This window comes from Sebastes umbrosus, chromosome 1, assembly GCF_015220745.1.
Source record: "Sebastes umbrosus isolate fSebUmb1 chromosome 1, fSebUmb1.pri, whole genome shotgun sequence".
Classification (NCBI taxonomy): Eukaryota; Metazoa; Chordata; class Actinopteri; order Perciformes; family Sebastidae; genus Sebastes; species Sebastes umbrosus.
Window position 1 is genome coordinate 8,262,393 of NC_051269.1, and position 16,073 is coordinate 8,278,465.

At 42.2% G+C, this 16,073-nt stretch overlaps 2 protein-coding genes and 1 long non-coding RNA gene across 4 annotated transcripts in view; 2 read left to right on the plus strand and 1 right to left on the minus strand.

Moving 5' to 3' along the window:
* LOC119486943 (ral GTPase-activating protein subunit beta-like) overlaps positions 1-16,073 on the minus strand; it is a 592,951-nt gene that overhangs the window by 420,731 nt on the left and 156,147 nt on the right. The window lies entirely within an intron of this gene.
* Positions 722-10,577, plus strand: LOC119492319. The gene is made up of 2 exons (XM_037776684.1): positions 722-2,593; positions 8,583-10,577. Exons 1-2 carry the CDS (start codon positions 815-817, stop codon positions 10,248-10,250), a joined length of 3,447 nt encoding a protein of 1,148 aa, XP_037632612.1. The 5' UTR covers positions 722-814; the 3' UTR covers positions 10,251-10,577.
* Positions 10,889-11,960, plus strand: LOC119487240. Its single transcript, XR_005206669.1, has 2 exons — positions 10,889-10,948; positions 11,846-11,960. It is a non-coding gene; the product is annotated as an uncharacterized LOC119487240 (long non-coding RNA).

The following is a 16,073-nucleotide window of genomic DNA, read 5'->3' on the forward strand; positions in this document are numbered from 1 at the left end:
TCTTTTAATCTGGAAAGAACTTTGTACTTAAGTTTGACAAGTGTTGTATAAATTATTATTATTATTACTACACTAGTTGCTTAGGTTACTTATCTCTACTTTCTTATTTAAAACGAAAAATTAAGCAGTAAAACAATGGCTTATGAGATTTCTTAAAAACAATCACTGCAGCCTCAGGAGTGTGTGTAATGTGTCACTAGCCTGTCTGTAAACGGCTGCCCGTACAGCGGTCCGTCGCCCACACCGGGTTCCTGTCCCGGGTGAGGAAGACTTTATGAGAAATGTGGAGCCATCACCAAAGCCTGAGGAGCCAAGAAATATTTTACAGCTGAAAACTGAAATGTTTTCAAATGTGGAGCAGGTTTGAACCGAGGCTCCGTTTGTAAATGACGAAACATACTGTGCGTTCCAAAACCCATTCTATCACACTACTTAGTATGACAGAAAAAAAGATTTCTTATGTCCCAATACATAGTATGTCAAATGCAGTGTGCCAAAAATACCAGGATGTCCTACTACCTCTGGTCACATTTTACAGAATGAAAGCCAGCATGCTTTTCTGACTGTTCTGACCCACAATCCTCTGCACAGCAGATTTATTGTATTCATACTGCATGCAACAGTACGTACTTTGTAAGGGCAGCTGCAGTGTGCTAGAAGTAAAAAGGAAAAGTATGTGATTTGGGACGTAGTCAGTCGTGCTGCTCCTCGTCCTGGAATGATTCATAGCTTGATAACTCCTCCCTCCTCTTCCTGCTCTCAAACACAGACAGCTACACTCGGTCCTCTTATTTCCTTGTTCCCTCCCCTTCAGATGGACAGTTTGAAGGTGGGTGTAACCAACATAACACATGATGATTACATCAGAGCTCAAACTAGTGTCGGTTCTCAGGAAGTGAAACTCAGACAGTCGTTGCTACTGAGAGGTGAAATGGCGCAGAAAGGAGTTCAGCTGGACCAGGAAGCAATCTCTTGTTCGATCTGTCTGGATCTACTGAAGGATCCGGTGGCTATTCCCTGTGGACACAGCTACTGCATGAACTGTATTAAAAGCTTCTGGGATGGAGAGGATGAGAAGAAGATCTACAGCTGCCCTCAGTGTAGGCAGACCTTCACACCGAGGCCTGTCCTGCTGAAAAACACCATGTTAGCAGTTTTAGTGGAGGAACTGAAGAAGACTGGACTCCAAGCTGCTCCTGCTGATCACTGCTATGCTGGACCTGAAGATGTGGCCTGTGATGTCTGCACTGGGAGGAAACTGAAAGCCTTCAAGTCCTGTCTGGTGTGTCTGGCCTCTTACTGTGAGAAACACCTCCAGCGTCATTACGATGTAGCTCCGTTAAAGAAACACAAGCTGGTGGAGCCCTCCAAGAAGCTCCAGGAGAACATCTGCTCTCGTCACGACGAGGTGATGAAGATGTTCTGTCGTACTGATCAGCAGTGTATCTGTTATCTCTGCTATGTGGATGAACATAAAGGCCACGACACCGTCTCAGCTGCAGCAGAAAGGACCGAGAGGCAGAGAGAGCTGGAGGTGAGTCGACTCAACATCCAGCAGAGGATCCAGGACAGAGAGAAAGATGTGAAGCTGCTCCAACAGGAGGTGGAGGCCGTCAATCGCTCTGCTGATAAAGCAGTGGAGGACAGTGAGAAGATCTTCACCGAGCTGATCCGTCTCATGGAGAAAAGAAGCTGTGATGTGAAGCAGCAGGTCAGATCCCAGCAGAAAAGTGAAGTGAGTCGAGTCAAAGAGCTTCAGGAGAAGCTGGAGCAGGAGATCACTGAGCTGAAGAGGAGAGACGCTGAGATGAAGCTGCTGTCACACACAGAGGATCACAACCAGTTTCTTCTTAACTACCCCTCACTGTCACCACTCACTGAATCTACATCCAGCATCAATATCCGTCCTCTGAGCTACTTTGAGGACGTGACGGCGGCTGTGTCAGAAGTCAGAGATAAACTACAGGACGTTCTGAGAGAGAAATGGACAAACGTCTCACAGACTGTGACTGAAGTGGATGTTTTACTGTCACAACCAGAGCCCAAGACCAGAGCTGGATTCTTACAATATTCACGAGAAATCACACTGGATCCAAACACAGCATACACACTGCTGTTATTATCTGAGGGGAACAGAAAAGCAACAGTTATGAGACAACGACAGTCTTATTCTAGTCACCCAGACAGATTCACTGGATATGAACAGGTCCTGAGTAGAGAGAGTCTGACTGGACGTTGTTACTGGGAGGTGGAGAGGAGAGGGAGAGGAGTTTATGTAGCAGTCGCATACAAGAGTATCAGGAGAGCAGGGGGGAATGAACGTTACTTTGGATACAATGATAAATCTTGGGCGTTAGTTTGTTACCAAAACAGTTATATATTTTTGTACAACAATATCCAAACCCCCGTCTCAGGTCCTCAGTCCTCCAGAGTAGGAGTGTACCTGGATCACAGTGCAGGTATTCTGTCCTTCTACAGCGTCTCTGAAACCATGACTCTCCTCCACAGAGTCCAGACCACATTCACTGAGCCTCTCTATGCTGGACTTTGGCTTTATGGTTATGATGTCACTGCTGAGTTGTGTAAACTGAAATAGACAGAAGTCATTTAAGGGTTAAATTCAGTGTTTTAACTCTTAAACTTCTCTGGTGTCCATCATTGTTGCTGCAGAGCTGATTTGTGTCTGGACCGCAGAGGACCAGCCCTACAAACACTAAAGTGTGTCACTGCCTGACTGACTGAGTGATGAAGTTACAGGATTCATCAGCGACTGTTGCAGGTTCCTCATTGGTTGTTGCTCTTTCTAAATGAAAAGCTGGAGAACAGTTCAGTGTTTATGTTTTCTGGGGATTGTGTCAGCGGTTCATTGAATCATTACATCGTGCTGTTGTTGTGCATGTGCTATTGTTTATAGTAGTTTAAGTTACGTTACGTTGTGCTTCGTATTGTGTTACCACCGTGCATTCACACCAAGCAGGAAGCACATTAGCAAGCCACACGTCGCTACTGCGGTATGAACCCAAAATAAACACACTGTGCTGTGATTTAATATCAATAAACGGATCAAAATGATGCCGAAATAACGACATTATGATGTTGATTTGTAAAAAGACTGAATTCATGCTTTGTCGGGTCTGTCCGCAACACAGCAAGCAAACAACTTTTAAAATGCTTGTTTTCTGAACGGAGTCCGGATCGATCAGTGCCAGGCTATGCTAACATTGTAGCTGCTCCATCAACACTCCATCTAGGAATAAACACGGCAGCAACAACATCAGTGATGACATCAACTTTGTAAGTATGTATATATTGTTACACACCACTTATATGATGAATGCTTTTGATACACATGCTTTAATAAAAAGCTGAAATACTTTTAACCTGCAGACTGTATGTCATGATGATACATTTACACCTTGTATAAAATGTATAATATACTGACTAGTACATGTCACCATTTACTATTACTGAATGCAATTTGCTTCATTATAAGTTGTCTTTCAATCAAACATTAAGATACAAGTGGAAAAAACTGTTCACAAGACATGATAGACATGACCACTGATTATTTGTGTAACAATTTATCCACAAATTCACATCCTGACCAGATACGGTCCAGACAGATACTCGCTTTAGACTGAGTCTTGTTCTTTTCATGTCTTCACTGCACAGAGATCAGCTGTCAATCAAACATCATGGGCTCTACTTTGTAAACTTCTCTGTGCTCTAAATGTTTGATGAATATATGTATATATATATATATGTGTGTGTGTGTGTGTGTGTGTGTGTGTGTGTGTTGTTGTTTCTCTTCCACTGCACGGGTCTTAAAGGAAGGTCTAGTGATTTATTTCTTATCATAGATATTCTGTTCTCACCACTTTTTGTAAAGATATCTAGAATCACATTTATTTGTTGGGCAGACTAAATGTTGTCGTCCAGATCGACTTACAAACGAGATCCTAAGATGTTTAATGAAACTGTAATTATCATGATCATAATCAATAAGGAAATCATTATTCTCTGTTACATCGCTGAGATTCTGCTCAAACAAACTGATTGTGTGGATGAAAATTAATCTGTACGTGAAATCATTGAACGAGAGTCATTTAGCAGACTTTACTGATGGGATGTGTGAACAAACTGAAGGTTTCTATAATCAATAAACAAGAATGAACTAAGTCTTTTCTTGTCTTTTTTCCAGGGTATCATACAAAGCTGATGGAGTAAATGTGACTAGGAGAGAATAACTGAGGCAGTTTTCCTCCTGAAACACCACAAAGTCCAGTGTTCATGTTTAGAGTCAGTCAGTCTCTGTTAAAAAACAATCTAAAAAAAGATTAAAACTAAAAGGTAACATAACTTATTAGTTGTGACATGAGGATTTTGTTATCATAGTTATTGAACACAATCACAAGTTCATATATTGAATACAAATTCCAACTTCTTTCCCCACATACTGAGGGGAGGGGGGGGGGGAGAAATAGTACTGAAGAAATAGTTGAATAAAGATCAAAGAACAATACTGAGAATGCTGAATCAGCATTCCCACAATAATCAGTTATTAATCAAAGAACACAAATATACACATCAGAAGCATTAAAGTGCTGCACAGACTTCTGTCAGTCACCAGAATTTCATTTCCCCACGTGTGTCCTGATGATGCAGGATGACAATCAGAGAGTTACCTCTCAGTCTAGAGCTTCATATTTACTCCTCTGGTTGGTTTGTAAAAAGTCAGTATGAACAGGAACTGGACCAGAGCTAAAATACAACTATGCACCATTTTTTTCCACTTGGACCAAATGAACCCAACTACTGGTGTGAAAAAAAAAACGTAATCACACTTTTAGCAACATAAACAAACGTGAACAAAGGGGATTCTGCTAAAAAGTAAAATAATGAGTTGTGTAGGACCCTGTGATATCTGCGATGAGGAAAACATGGACGGAATCGCGGAATTTGATAATAAAAATGGAATCAACTGTAAAATGGGGAATATCGTGGAATTTGCCTAAATGTGGATACAATTGATAAAACTCAGGGTTTTCCCTGCAGCCGTTATAAGCATTGTTTTCACAGCGCCTGAGCCAAATGAACAGAAAACAAACTATGCTGCTTTGTTTTGGTGTCATTTACGGGCACGCTGCTTCTGTCCTCTGCTCTCTGTGTGTGTTGGTGTTTCATCGAGAGCGAGGCTCATCTCCTCCTCCACACACGGACACGCTGCACTCTAAGAAAAGTCCGTAAAAATACGGGCCAATGTACTGTGTTAATATGAATGCATTTTTTGTATTGATTTTTCACAGAAGTTTTAACAACAAGAACCTCTGCTAGCGCAAAAGTTGGAAGAGGCAGAGACCATCACACACACGGCAAAGTTTAGTTCAAATTTCGAATTTGGAGAAACCTTTGTCACACTTCTGTGGTAAAAAATCAACAATTAATGTCTAACCAAAATTATTTATGTTCAGGACTTAAAGGGACTATTTGTAACTTTCAAAAATGCTTGTTAACAGCGACACCTGTGGCCTGCGCTTGCTCGCTCTAAATATACCTGAACAAGCATCGCTCAAAACAGTGAGGTGACACACGTCATCTAAAACCACAATATCACTCTATATTTCACCTGCTTGGCAGTAATGTTAGCTGACCAGACGAAGGTCTCTCCATGAATCAATGCTGACTTTTCCTGCTCAGCCTCCGGTGTCTCCCCTCTTCCTCTCCCTCTCCGGAGGGAGACACTGGAGGCTGAGCAGGAAAAGCTGGTCGGTGACGGGGCTCCGCAGGGAGAAACGTTACCGTCTCCAACGCGCGCGCTGTCTGAGTGAAGGCAAGCAGGCAGCGGAGGAGAGGCTCCGGCCACACGCGAGCGCACATATGCGAGCACGCATGTGTCCCGACCCGGTACATTTATACGCTAAAAAAGTTACAAACAGTCCCTTTAACGTGAGCTCAGTATCGTTTTAGCTGGAAAGCTGTTTTGTTGTTTAGTTCAACCGTTAACGTTACCAGATACACCAGGAATATTTTTGCTGACTCAAGTTTGGTATTGAAGTTTACATTTTACCAATGCTCATATTTTAGACTTCAGTGGACGTCAGGTAGAGTTAGCCCCAGTTTTAGCCCCAGTTTTAGACTCAGGCGGTCCGCAAAGACCGATAGGTAACGTACAAATGCTCGGATAGCGTCTGTTTTCCCTCCAGAATGTAGAGGTTGGGCCTGCTATTTGGCTCGGTACGGAGGATATACTGTAAATTTACAGAATTTTCTGTTTTAGGATTAACAGAAGTCCCCGTGAATGGTACAAAGGACATCCTGTCAATCAACAGAAATTTCCATTTTAGGGGTTGAAGAAACTGTCCGTTAATGTGAGGGTCACTTGCCTCTCAGCAGGCTGGTTGGGTTCATTATCTCTGAGCAGAGGCAGCTGTGGAGCCTAATTGTCCCTGATGAGGATCAGGTGGTTGAAGCCTATATCTACCCCTGGTTTCAGTGCTCAGGTGCTGACTCATTGTCTCTTTGTCAGAGGTAGTGAGAGTGCTGTCCTGTTTTTGCTGTCTGTGTATGGGGATGTGTGAATCTGCAGAAGTGCCATGTGAACCTATCTGTGGGATTTAGCTTCTTCTCTTCTCAGAGTCTCTTAGAGTGGGGTAGGTCTGTGTGGCCTGCCTTCGCTGGTTCTTTTGTTTCATTTATGTTCTAGTCAGCTGCTCGATAGCGGTGTTTTAGTTTTAGTCTTTTCAAGTTATATTGAGTGTAGGGAGCCTTCCTTTTAGGCCTGTTTTCATTTGGTGTTTCCCCTCTCCCTTTGAAAAAAAATAAAACAAAAATGAATCCTACTGGAGTTGGCACCTTGCCGTGGTGGAGAAGCTTGTGTGTCTCTTTAACCCTGTATTTCAACAGGAGACTGATCTAAGTTTCCTTATAAGTTCAACCAAGTCAGCTTGGTCACAGGTTAGAGACCGGACAAATATCAGCTCCTTTGCTCAGATTTGAAGGCCATTGCAAAAATAAAACATTGTCATATGAACCTGAAGTGCTTACTCCAACTAAAGAGTTCTCATGTCATCTCTGTCAGTTTTACTGCTAGCAATACAACCCAAAGTTCTACCAAAGTTCAGCATCACTTTAACTGTGATTAGAGGTTACTGGTGACCAATAAAAGTATCCAGCGTTATCTCTGTCAGTTTTCCTGCTTTATTGGTTGTCATTCTACCATGAAGGCATGGGGGTGAAGTTTGACCCTGAAGTGACCATGCTCCTTTTATGTGGTTTTCATGTTTTTCTCAGGTTAAAAGCTTTTAAAAAGTACACTTAAAAAATTAGGAGGTAAAAAAACAATTTCTGTGATTTTCTGACATCTGATCTCATCAGCTTGAACGCACCTTGGAAATCATCAAGAGTCGTAAAATCAGTTTTCTGCAACGTTTTGGAAAACCTATTTTGTGGCCATTTTGGAAAATGTCTGCCGCGTCCGTCAGGGGCCGAATTGGCAGCGCCCCGATATCTATATCTTTTCGTGACATATAACCCTACATCTGTGCCAAATGTGTTGCTTTTATCGCAAAATGCACAATTGTTATGAATATTTCAGCTTAGCTGCCCCGCTGTTACATGAGATTTAGATTTATTTTCATTTCTTTTCTGTAAATCTTTTAATCTGGAAAGAACTTTGTACTTAAGTTTGACAAGTGTTATATAAATTATTATTATTATTACTACACTAGTTGCTTAGGTTACTAATCTCTACTTTCTTATGTAAAATGAAAAATTAAGCAGTAAAACAATGGCTTATGAGATTTCTTAAAAACAATCTCTGCAGCCTCAGGAGTGTGTGTAATGTGTCACTGGCCTGTCTGTAAACGGCTGCCCGTACAGCGGTCCGTCGCCCACACCGGGTTCCTGTCCTGGGTGAGGAAGACTTTATGAGAAATGTGGAGCCATCACCAAAGCCTGAGGAGCCAAGAAATATTTTACAGCTGAAAACTGAAATGTTTTCAAATGTGGAGCAGGTTTGAACCGAGGCTCCGTTTGTAAATGACGAAACATACTGTGCGTTCCAAAACCCATTCTACCATACTACTTAGTATGACAGAAAAAAAGATTTCTTATGTCCCAATACATAGTATGTCAAATGCAGTGTGCCAAAAATACCAGGATGTCCTACTACATCTGGTCACATTTTACAGTATGAAAGCCAGCATGCTTTTCTGGCTGTTCTGACCCACAATCCTCTGCACAGCAGATATATTGTATTCATACTGCATGCAACAGTACGTACTTTGTAAGGGCAGCTGCAGTGTGCTAGAAGTAAAAAGGAAAAGTATGTGATTTGGGACGTAGTCAGTCGTGCTGCTCCTCGTCCTGGAATGATTCATAGCTTGATAACTCCTCCCTCCTCTTCCTGCTCTCAAACACAGACAGCTACACCCGGTCCTCTTATTTCCTTGTTCCCTCCCCTTCAGATCTACAGTTTGAAGGTGGGTGTAACCAACATAACACATGATGATTACATCAGAGCTCAAACTAGTGTCGGTTCTCAGGAAGTGAATCTCAGACAGTCGTTGCTACTGAGAGGTGAAATGGCGCAGAAAGGAGTTCAGCTGGAGAGAGAGTCATTCTCTTGTTCGATCTGTCTGGATCTACTGAAGGATCCGGTGGCTACTTCCTGTGGACACAGCTACTGCATGAACTGTATTAAAAGCTTCTGGGATGGAGAGGATGAGAAGAAGATCTACAGCTGCCCTCAGTGTAGGCAGACCTTCACACTGAGGCCTGTCCTGCTGAAAAACACCATGTTAGCAGTTTTAGTGGAGGAACTGAAGAAGACTGGACTCCAAGCTGCTCCTGCTGATCACTGCTATGCTGGACCTGAAGATGTGGCCTGTGATGTCTGCACTGGGAGGAAACTGAAAGCCTTTAAGTCCTGTCTGGCGTGTCTGGCCTCTTACTGTGAGAAACACCTCCAGCCTCATTATGACTCAGCTCCGTTAAAGAAACACAAGCTGGTGGAGCCCTCCATGAAGCTCCAGGAGAACATCTGCTCTCGTCACGACGAGGTGATGAAGATGTTCTGTCGTACTGATCAGCAGTGTATCTGTTATCTCTGCTCTGTGGATGAACATAAAGGCCACGACACCGTCTCAGCTGCAGCAGAAAGGACCGAGAGGCAGAGAGAGCTGGAGGTGAGTCGACTCAACATCCAGCAGAGGATCCAGGACAGAGAGAAAGATGTGAAGCTGCTCCAACAGGAGGTGGAGGCCGTCAATCGCTCTGCTGATAAAGCAGTGGAGGACAGTGAGAAGATCTTCACCGAGCTGATCCGTCTCATGGAGAAAAGAAGCTGTGATGTGAAGCAGCAGGTCAGATCCCAGCAGAAAAGTGAAGTGAGTCGAGTCAAAGAGCTTCAGGAGAAGCTGGAGCAGGAGATCACTGAGCTGAAGAGGAGAGACGCTGAGATGAAGCTGCTGTCACACACAGAGGATCACAACCAGTTTCTACTCAACTACCACTCACTGTCACCACTCACTGAATCTACATCCAGCATCAATATCCGTCCTCTGAGCTACTTTGAGGACGTGACGGCGGCTGTGTCAGAAGTCAGAGATAAACTACAGGACGTTCTGAGAGAGAAATGGACAAACGTCTCACAGACTGTGACTGAAGTGGATGTTTTACTGTCACAACCAGAGCCCAAGACCAGAGCTGGGTTCTTAAAATATTCACGAGAAATCACACTGGATCCAAACACAGTAAACACACAGCTGTTATTATCTGAGGGGAACAGAAAAGCAACATTTATGAGACAACGACAGTCTTATTCTAGTCACCCAGACAGATTCACTGGATATGAACAGGTCCTGAGTAGAGAGAGTCTGACTGGACGTTGTTACTGGGAGGTGGAGAGGAGAGGGGGAGCAGTTTATGTAGCAGTCGCATACAAGAGTATCAGCAGAGCAGGGGGGTCGAATGAATGTTTGTTTGGATACAATGATAAATCTTGGGCGTTAGTTTGTTACCAAAACAGTTATATATTTTTGTACAACAAAGTCACAACCCCCGTCTCAGGTCCTCAGTCCTCCAGAGTAGGAGTGTACCTGGATCACAGTGCAGGTATTCTGTCCTTCTACAGCGTCTCTGAAACCATGACTCTCCTCCACAGAGTCCAGACCACATTCACTGAGCCTCTCTATGCTGGACTTAGGCTTTATGGTTATGATGTCACTGCTGAGTTGTGTAAACTGAAATAGACAGAAGTCATTTAAGGGTTAAATTCAGTGTTTTAACTCTTAAACTTCTCTGGTGTCCATCATTGTTGCTGCAGAGCTGATTTGTGTCTGGACCGCAGAGGACCAGCCCTACAAACACTAAAGTGTGTCACTGCCTGACTGACTGAGTGATGAAGTTACAGGATTCATCAGCGACTGTTGCAGGTTCCTCATTGGTTGTTGCTCTTTCTAAATGAAAAGCTGGAGAACAGTTCAGTGTTTATGTTTTCTGGGGATTGTGTCAGCGGTTCATTGAATCATTACATCGTGCTGTTGTTGTGCATGTGCTATTGTTTATAGTAGTTTAAGTTACGTTACGTTGTGCTTCGTATTGTGTTACCACCGTGCATTCACACCAAGCAGGAAGCACATTAGCAAGCCACACGTCGCTACTGCGGTATGAACCCAAAATAAACACACTGTGCTGTGATTTAATATCAATAAACGGATCAAAATGATGCCGAAATAACGACATTATGATGTTGATTTGTAAAAAGACTGAATTCATGCTTTGTCGGGTCTGTCCGCAACACAGCAAGCAAACAACTTTTAAAATGCTTGTTTTCTGAACGGAGTCCGGATCGATCAGTGCCAGGCTATGCTAACATTGTAGCTGCTCCATCAACACTCCATCTAGGAATAAACACGGCAGCAACAACATCAGTGATGACATCAACTTTGTAAGTATGTATATATTGTTACACACCACTTATATGATGAATGCTTTTGATACACATGCTTTAATAAAAAGCTGAAATGCTTTTAACCTGCAGACTGTATGTCATGATGATACATTTACACCTTGTATAAAATGTATAATATACTGACTAGTAAATGTCACCATTTACTATTACTGAATGCAATTTGCTTCATTATAAGTTGTCTTTCAATCAAACATTAAGATATAAGTGGAAAAAAACCTGTTCACAAGACATTATAGACATGACCACTGATTATTTGTGTAACAATTTAGCCACAAATTCACATCCTGACCAGATACGGTCCAGACAGATACTCGCTTTAGACTGAGTCTTGTTCTTTTCATGTCTTCACTGCACAGAGATCAGCTGTCAATCAAACATTATGGGCTCTACTTTGTAAACTTCTCTGTGCTCTAAATGTTTGATGAATATATGTATATATATATATATATATATGTGTGTGTGTGTGTGTTGTTGTTTCTCTTCCACTGCACGGGTCTTAAAGGAACGTCTAGTGATTTATTTCTTATCATAGATATTCTGTTCTCACCACTTTTTGTAAAGATATCTAGAATCACATTTATTTGTCGGGCAGACTAAATGTTGTCGTCCAGATCGATGTACAAACGAGATCCTAAGATGTTTAATGAAACTGTAATTATCATGATCATAATCAATAAGGAAATCATTATTCTCTGTTACATCGCTGAGATTCTGCTCAAACAAACTGATGGTGTGGATGAAAATGAATCTGTACGTGAAATCATTGAACAAGAGTCATTTAGCAGACTTTACTGATGGGATGTGTGAACAAACTGAAGGTTTCTATAATCAATAAACAAGAATGAACTAAGTCTTTTCTTGTCTTTTTTCCAGGGTATCATACAAAGCTGATGGAGTAAATGTGACTAGGAGAGAATAACTGAGGCAGTTTTCCTCCTGAAACACCACAAAGTCCAGTGTTCATGTTTAGAGTCAGTCAGTCTCTGTTTAAAAACAATCTAAAAAAAAGATTAAAACTAAAAGGTAACATCACTTATTAGTTGTGACATGAGGATTTTGTTATCATAGTTATTGAACACAATCACAAGTTCATATATTGAATACAAATTCCAACTTCTTTCCCCACATACTGATAGAAGAACGGTCTTTTTCTCCACTTCAGCTCGTATTATTCCTCTGACGATACGCTCAACACTTGTTTCTAGACCGTGTTCAGAACGTTTTATTTTCACTGGGCTTGTTGTCTCCTCTGTATAACCACAGCTGTGGTGCTTTGGTGATTCTCTGAGCAACCTGGAGAGCACACAAACGGGACTATTGTTTGTTCTTTATTCAAACCGTATCATGCAGCTTTAAACACAACAACTGTTGTGGATTTATGGCTTTTTAAACTGTTTTGGATACATGAACGAAACCGTCTTGCCACATGGACTCTACATCTCTTTCTTTACATATTTACATCTCTTTCTTTGTGTGCATTTATTTTGTTCGTTGCAACACATGAGATTGATTTAAAGTGTGTATTGATCAAATCTCTTGGATTTTTGTGTAAGATGCATTACAAGAGCCACAATGAGGTGGATCACCAGACGCCACTGATTACTTCCAGAGTGAAGACAGGTGGAGCTACAGCTGACACAGATGACGGCCTGATTACTGAAGGATGCAATCGTCCAATAGGATGCTCCGTGTGTGTGTGTGTGTGTGTGTGTGTGTGTGTGTGTGTGTGTGTGTGTGTGTGTGTGTGTGTGTGTGTGTGTGTGTGTGTGTGTGTGTGTGTGTGTGTGTGTGTGTGTGTGTGTGTGTGTGTGTGTGTGTGTGTGTGTGTGTGTGTGTGTGTGTGTGTGTGTGTGCGTGCGTGTGTGTGTCTGGCAAAGCAGTATATAAAGTTGTTTCTGACACTCGCGTCTGTTTGACGTTGGTGTCATCAGAGATGTTGGTTTTTGATTCAGTTTAACACTCTTTGACTAAAGACAACAACATAGAAAGAGTCAAGTCTATGTAGTGTTCTCCTTTTCCAGTTTGTTCAGAGCTCCAAAGCCTCAAACACATATCTGTTGGGGTGAAAGAGCTTCTTCGTTTCATTATCTGAGCAAAGAAAAAAGCCCATGCTTAAAATGCTGTTAGATAACTGGAAGTTTGGGGAATTTCTTCCTACTACTTTTTCTTTTTAACAAATCTACAATAATAGAGAGAATCCTGTAGTTCAGGCTTTTTTTCTCCATAAAACACCAGACTTTGAGAAAACTTAATAACACTTTTTTACCATGATGACTACTGTGGGTTGTCAGGCTGATGACGACTTAACATGATGGACACATTTGAGCTTCAGATGTCCTACAGAACCTCTGTCTTTCCTTGAATCTAAACTTGTTAATACAATATATTGTATTACCCCAAGTGATGCTGTACAGGTCTTGACCAGGGAGGTTTTATAAAGGAAACTTGATAACAAAAAAAGAACTCACATCTGTGTCTTTAATTATTAGGGTGTCTTTAGGGTGTCTGGGTAGTGTGTAGGTCTTGATAGTGTGAAGGTCTTGGTAGTGTGTAGGTCTTGGTAGTGTGTAGGTCTGGGTGACCAGGGAGGTTTTATAGAGGAAACTTGATAACAAGGAGGTCTCTCTTTTTCTTTCTCTCTCTCTCTCTCTCTCTCTCTCTCTCTCTCTCTTTCTCTCTCTCTCTCTCTCTCACACTCTCTCAGTGCTGAACATGTACATGATGACAATGAATACAAAGCAAGCAACAATAAGAACAGAGTAAAATCAATAAACACTAGAATGGCATTCGGAGAGCGCAGACCTCCGCCAAGGTGCCTGACTTTAAAAAGAGATCACAGCTCACAGCTGGCGGTACCGTGAGGTGGTCGGCTTGTTGTTAACACGGTGTGTTTCCGTGTAACGTATCGGCGGATGCCTCTCTCATTCAGCAGCCTTGTTATGTCTGTATAACGTTACACTACGTCGTCTCTTATCCCGTCATCTACCGCTTTTTTGTCTTTCTCACCGCGGACGGACAGCAGCTCCCGTCGCACCTCGATGTCTCGCCAGACATCCACACACGTATCTCTCTGCTCTCAGAAGGAAGAAGGCGGGGTCACGCGTCATCAACGCGTCATCAGCTACACTGCGCATGTGTTGTACCCTGTGGTCTTAATGCTCAGGCTGATTGTAATCCTTAAAAGAAAATCCTGAATCTGGATCATGATCCGGATCGCCACCAAAATCTAATGGATTGTTCATTGTGCTACACTCCACCCCTCCAAAACAATTCATTCAAATCCATCACAAACTTTTGGAGTAATCCTGATAACAGACAAACCAACGCTGATGAAAACATAACCTCGGGCCTTGAAGGAGGTAATAATGTGCACATAATAGCAGTAAAGGAGTTGCAGCTCAACAGAAAATTAACTTAATGAAACGCCAGCTAAAAGAGGTTCAGCAGCGACTTCAACTATTCTGTTTGTCTGAGCTGTTGATATGAAAAGGTAAGCTGTTCCAGAGGTTAGCGGCAGAGGACTAAATTTAGATATGATTTTACTTGCATCTGGCACATGAGAATCTGATTCTAGCTAGCTCTAATGCTCGTGCAGCTTTATATGAAGAGCGTAGGATCGATGTGTGTGCGTTGGCGTGCTGGAGGATCACACGTGGGCCAGTTGTTTGGTCACCGTAACTTGCGGCTCGAGGAACAAGGAAACTGGTGCTTCCTGTGTGACGTGGTTGGCTGTACGTGGCGGAGGAGGAGCTCTGTTGCCACTGCTGTTTTTGTCCCTTAGTTAGTTATTTCATTTATCCTATTTCTGGTTATTAAGTTATTTTTGGTTGTATTGGGCTTTTGTATGTTGATTTATTTTTAATAATCTGTTTACCTGTTTACCTCTAACTTCTACATTTGAGGTTTGTGTGTTTTGCTTTTGTTAATTTGTTTCTTTCTTTTTGTTTAAAGTGGTGGCCCAACACCAACATAGGTTTCTTGCTGTAATAGTGGAGGGGGCATTTATCTAGTTTATCTGTAAACCAGCTGTTGTGGAGGTAATCGGGAAGTGAACATTCCTAGCTCTCTGCCAGTTAACAGGACGGTTGGGTTGCTATATCCTTGCAGGTGGTTGGTCAGTGGGTGGAGGGATTCTTCTTGTGTTGGGGTTCTTATTGCATGTGGCTTGCTGTGTCCTCCTAACCCCTGTGTGCTCTTTACCTTGCAGTGTGAGTGGAAGTAACTGTGTTTTTCCAACTACCGGTGGTGGTGAACTGTTCTGCATTTCCTCTCCCCTCACTCCATTCCTCCTGTGGGTTTCCCTGGCACCCTTCCTCCTGTACTGGTAAGGTTAGTGGTGTAGTGACATTTTTAAAAACACTTTAACTCTATTTTTGTAATAAAGGACATTATTTTTCTAGCCTGGCGTCTCTTGCAGCTTTTATCATTGCAGCAACTAATCACCATTTTTGAATTTAAATAAAAGTTATTTGATTTTGAAACTTGAAACTCACGTCTCTGCCCCGTCTCTTTATCAAGGAACTTGTGTAATTTGGTTGGGTTATGCTCTGGGTGAAATTCCCAGAGTGGCGTTGTCGGGTTGTAATAGCCTGGATAGCCTGCGAAAGCTAAATTGTGCTGCATGTGCTCTTTAAACGATTCAGTTGAAGCCATGGAGCCTGGAGAGCACACTAGTCTTTGACCGTGCTTAATATACCGTGCTTAATATTACTGTTCTTACCTTTTTACTGCTTATGTTTTTGATATTTTGTTACCATTTTTGTATTTGAAGACTAAAGAAAGATTTTCAGTAAACAGTTGAAATGAAGAACATGGACTACGGAGTTTTATTGAAACACGCGTCAACTACATGCTTGGACTCTATAGCTTAAGTGGGCATCTTTAAGAAATAGACGGAGCCACACTTACAACGTGGCTGATTTGCAGTCTAATAATACCAACTAGAAAATGCATTTCCTGCTGAAAATGCGTGGGAATGCTGACAGCTGAAAGGACCTGCAGGATCTCTGTTCTAGTCAGCTGCTCGATAGCGGTGTTTTAGTTTTAGTCTTTTCAAGTTATATTGAGTGTAGGGAGCCTTCCTTTAGGCCTGTTTTCATTT

Coding starts and splice junctions, on each gene's coding strand:
- LOC119492319 (XM_037776684.1), top strand. CDS start 815: ATGGACAGTTTGAAGGTGGGTGTAACCAACATAACACATGATGATTAC. Junction 2,594..8,582: donor CTGAGTTGTGTAAACTGAAA/TAGACAGAAGTC, acceptor CTGAGAGGTGAA/ATGGCGCAGAAAGGAGTTCA.